At 36.0% G+C, this 2,708-nt stretch overlaps 1 protein-coding gene across 1 annotated transcript; it reads right to left on the minus strand.

The window, feature by feature from the left end:
* Positions 1-389: 389 nt before the first annotated feature.
* Positions 390-620, minus strand: LOC118894844 (ubiquitin-like). Its single transcript, XM_036851507.1, has one exon. It carries the CDS (start codon positions 618-620, stop codon positions 390-392), a length of 231 nt encoding a protein of 76 aa, XP_036707402.1.
* Positions 621-2,708: the final 2,088 nt, after the last annotated feature.

Here is a 2,708-nt window from a genome sequence, read left to right on the forward strand (position 1 = left end):
AAGAAATGTTGTATTGATTTCGCTGTAACACAACTGTATAGTGACATGTTTGACTTGTTATTTATAGTGATTTATAATGATATTAGTCTTTTTCATGACTTGTGATGATATCACAAAATATTTGTTTGCTTGCCTATATTTTGCTTTTCAGACAGCCTTGGAAAGAAGGAAAGGAAGAAAAAAAACAAAAGGAAGGAAAGAAGGAAGGACAGAAGGAAGGAAGAAGGAAGGAAGGAAGAAGGAAGGAAGGAAAGAAGGAAGAAAAACATTAACATTTTGAACAGGTTCAGCTATTACTGAAACTGGTAATTTCTAATCTTAAATTGGGACAAATGGCTAGAGTGCAGAGTGATGCCATCATTGGGTGTTATGAATGCAAGACTGAATAATTAGCAGCCGCCTCTCAGACAGAGGACCAGGTGCAGGGTCGACTCTTTCTGGATGTTGTAATCAGAAAGAGTGCAGCCATCTTCCATCTGTTTGCCTGCAAAGAGGAGCCTCTGCTGGTCAGGGGGGATGCCTTCTTTATCCTGGATCTTGGCCTTCACATTCTCGGTGTCACTGGGTTCCACCTCCAGGGTGATGGTCTTGCAGGTCAGGGTCTTCATGAAGATCTGCATATCACCCCTCAGACACAGGGAAAGAAAGAAAGGGAAAAAGAAAGAAAGAAGGAAAAAAAGAAAGAGGAAAGAAGGAAGGAAAGAAGAGAGAGATGGAGTAAATTATTAGACAGTAAAAATACTGATATTTATGTGATTTTGCCAGTTATAGGTGGCAATTATAAAAATACAATTTCTCTCAAATTCAGTCCAAAACTACTGAGTAACATCGAACAAGAACTAGACAAAGGGGCAGACAGCTCTTGAGAGATCCTGCTTTCTTGTACATATAAACAATATTTAAAAATAAACAGGTAAACAAAAATCTACCAGGGAAATTGTATTCTTTTCAGAAGCACACTTTATCCTAGCATACTAGCTATCCTTGGCTTCATGTTTCAGAAATGCTAGTGCCCTGTTATTCAAGAGAATGAATTTGCAAGCAACAAAGTAAGAACTGAATGAATACTTTGGGATGATTAGTTAGGACAATTTTCAATTATTTAACATAATTTGCTTTTTTCAAATTCATTTTCCGTCTTAACACCCAAAAGCAAAAAGACCTTTTGATTCTGCATTTGATTTAATTAGTCTCAATCTGCTGTAAAGGTCATATTTTAGTCTCTCAGTCACATTAAAATTGAAGTAAGTAAAATCATAGGACCCACAAGCAGACAAGAATCTAATGTACTGATATAAAATGATCTTTGTTATTACAAATAAAAAAAAATAGTTACTCATCTTCTTAGAGAGTCACAAAGCAAGAACAAGAATGACCCTTTATATTAAATCATTACACAAAATATCAGTCAACAATATTTTTTGTTATTTTATGCAAGTTTGATCTAGCTCTATTTTGCTGAATTTGCATTATATTTCTTCTTTCACTTCTCTCACTAAATGAAAAGAAAATAAATCATTTCCCTATTGAAGCATACACAGAGAAAAAGAAACTCAGCTCTTTACTAACCTAGCCATGGCCAAGTCACCAGTTATTGGATATTTGATTTCTATAACATATCTAAAGTGTTTTCTTTTCTTTTTTTTTAATTTTGTTTATTTATGGCTGTGTTGGGTCTTCGTTTCTGTGCGAGGGCTTTCTCTAGTTGCGGCAAGTGGGAGCCTCTCCTCATCGCGATGCGCGGGCCTCTCACTATCGCGGCCTCTCTTGTTGCGGAGCACAGGCTCCAGATGCGCAGGCTCAGTGATTGTGGCTCATGGGCCCAGCCGCTCCGCGGCATGTGGGATCCTCCCAGACCAGGGCTTGAACCCGTGTCCCCTGCATTGGCAGGCAGATTCTCAACCACTGCGCCACCATGGAAGCCCCCTTCTTTTCTTTTTTTCCAACAAAGAAAACCTTTTGGAACTGAGATGTGGTACCCTGGAACTAATCTGGGATTACATTTGCTGTTTCTGTAAAAATATTTTATATTTGACATTCCAATAAACATTTTTGTTTCTGCTTCAAGGTGGCTTACTTAATCATTTGAGGCCATTAGCCTTCATAAGAAATGAAGGCATGCCAGCATTTCTGTAATTTTCCGGAGTCCATTTTTGCCACGTGCCTCTATTTATTCTTATTACACTCGCTAGCTCAGATGATTACCTGGGAGAAAGAGAAAATTAATTCAAAACATAATAAAAGTAAAAGAACTAACTAATGAAAACACAAAACTATGTACCATACTAGGAATCCTGTTCCGTTATAAAGCCTACTTGTTCCTTTCGGTATGTATGAGTGTTAACATTTTCCAGCAATTGGATGAGAGTGTCTCTTGTATTAGTACTTCTATCCTTTGCATTAGGAAAAAAATATTTTCTCCAAGAAATATTTGGTTCTAGAAATCTATTTTGATATGTATTGTAATACATAACACAAAAATAAAATAATTTATATTCTTATTAAAAGTTTCAGCCTCATTTCTTCACATATAGACACAAATATTAAAATGATAGGGTTATATTTCAAGTTCTTTTTAGTCTTAGAGAAGGTCAAATTAATTATATAAAATATTGTGAAAGAATCATTGGTCATTACAAAAACTATCTAAAAATTTGTTATCAAGCCACAACAGCAGTTCCTTCTCTATTCCTTTTTTCATTTGAAAC

Source organism: Balaenoptera musculus, chromosome 4 (genome assembly GCF_009873245.2).
Source record: "Balaenoptera musculus isolate JJ_BM4_2016_0621 chromosome 4, mBalMus1.pri.v3, whole genome shotgun sequence".
Taxonomy (NCBI): Eukaryota; Metazoa; Chordata; class Mammalia; order Artiodactyla; family Balaenopteridae; genus Balaenoptera; species Balaenoptera musculus.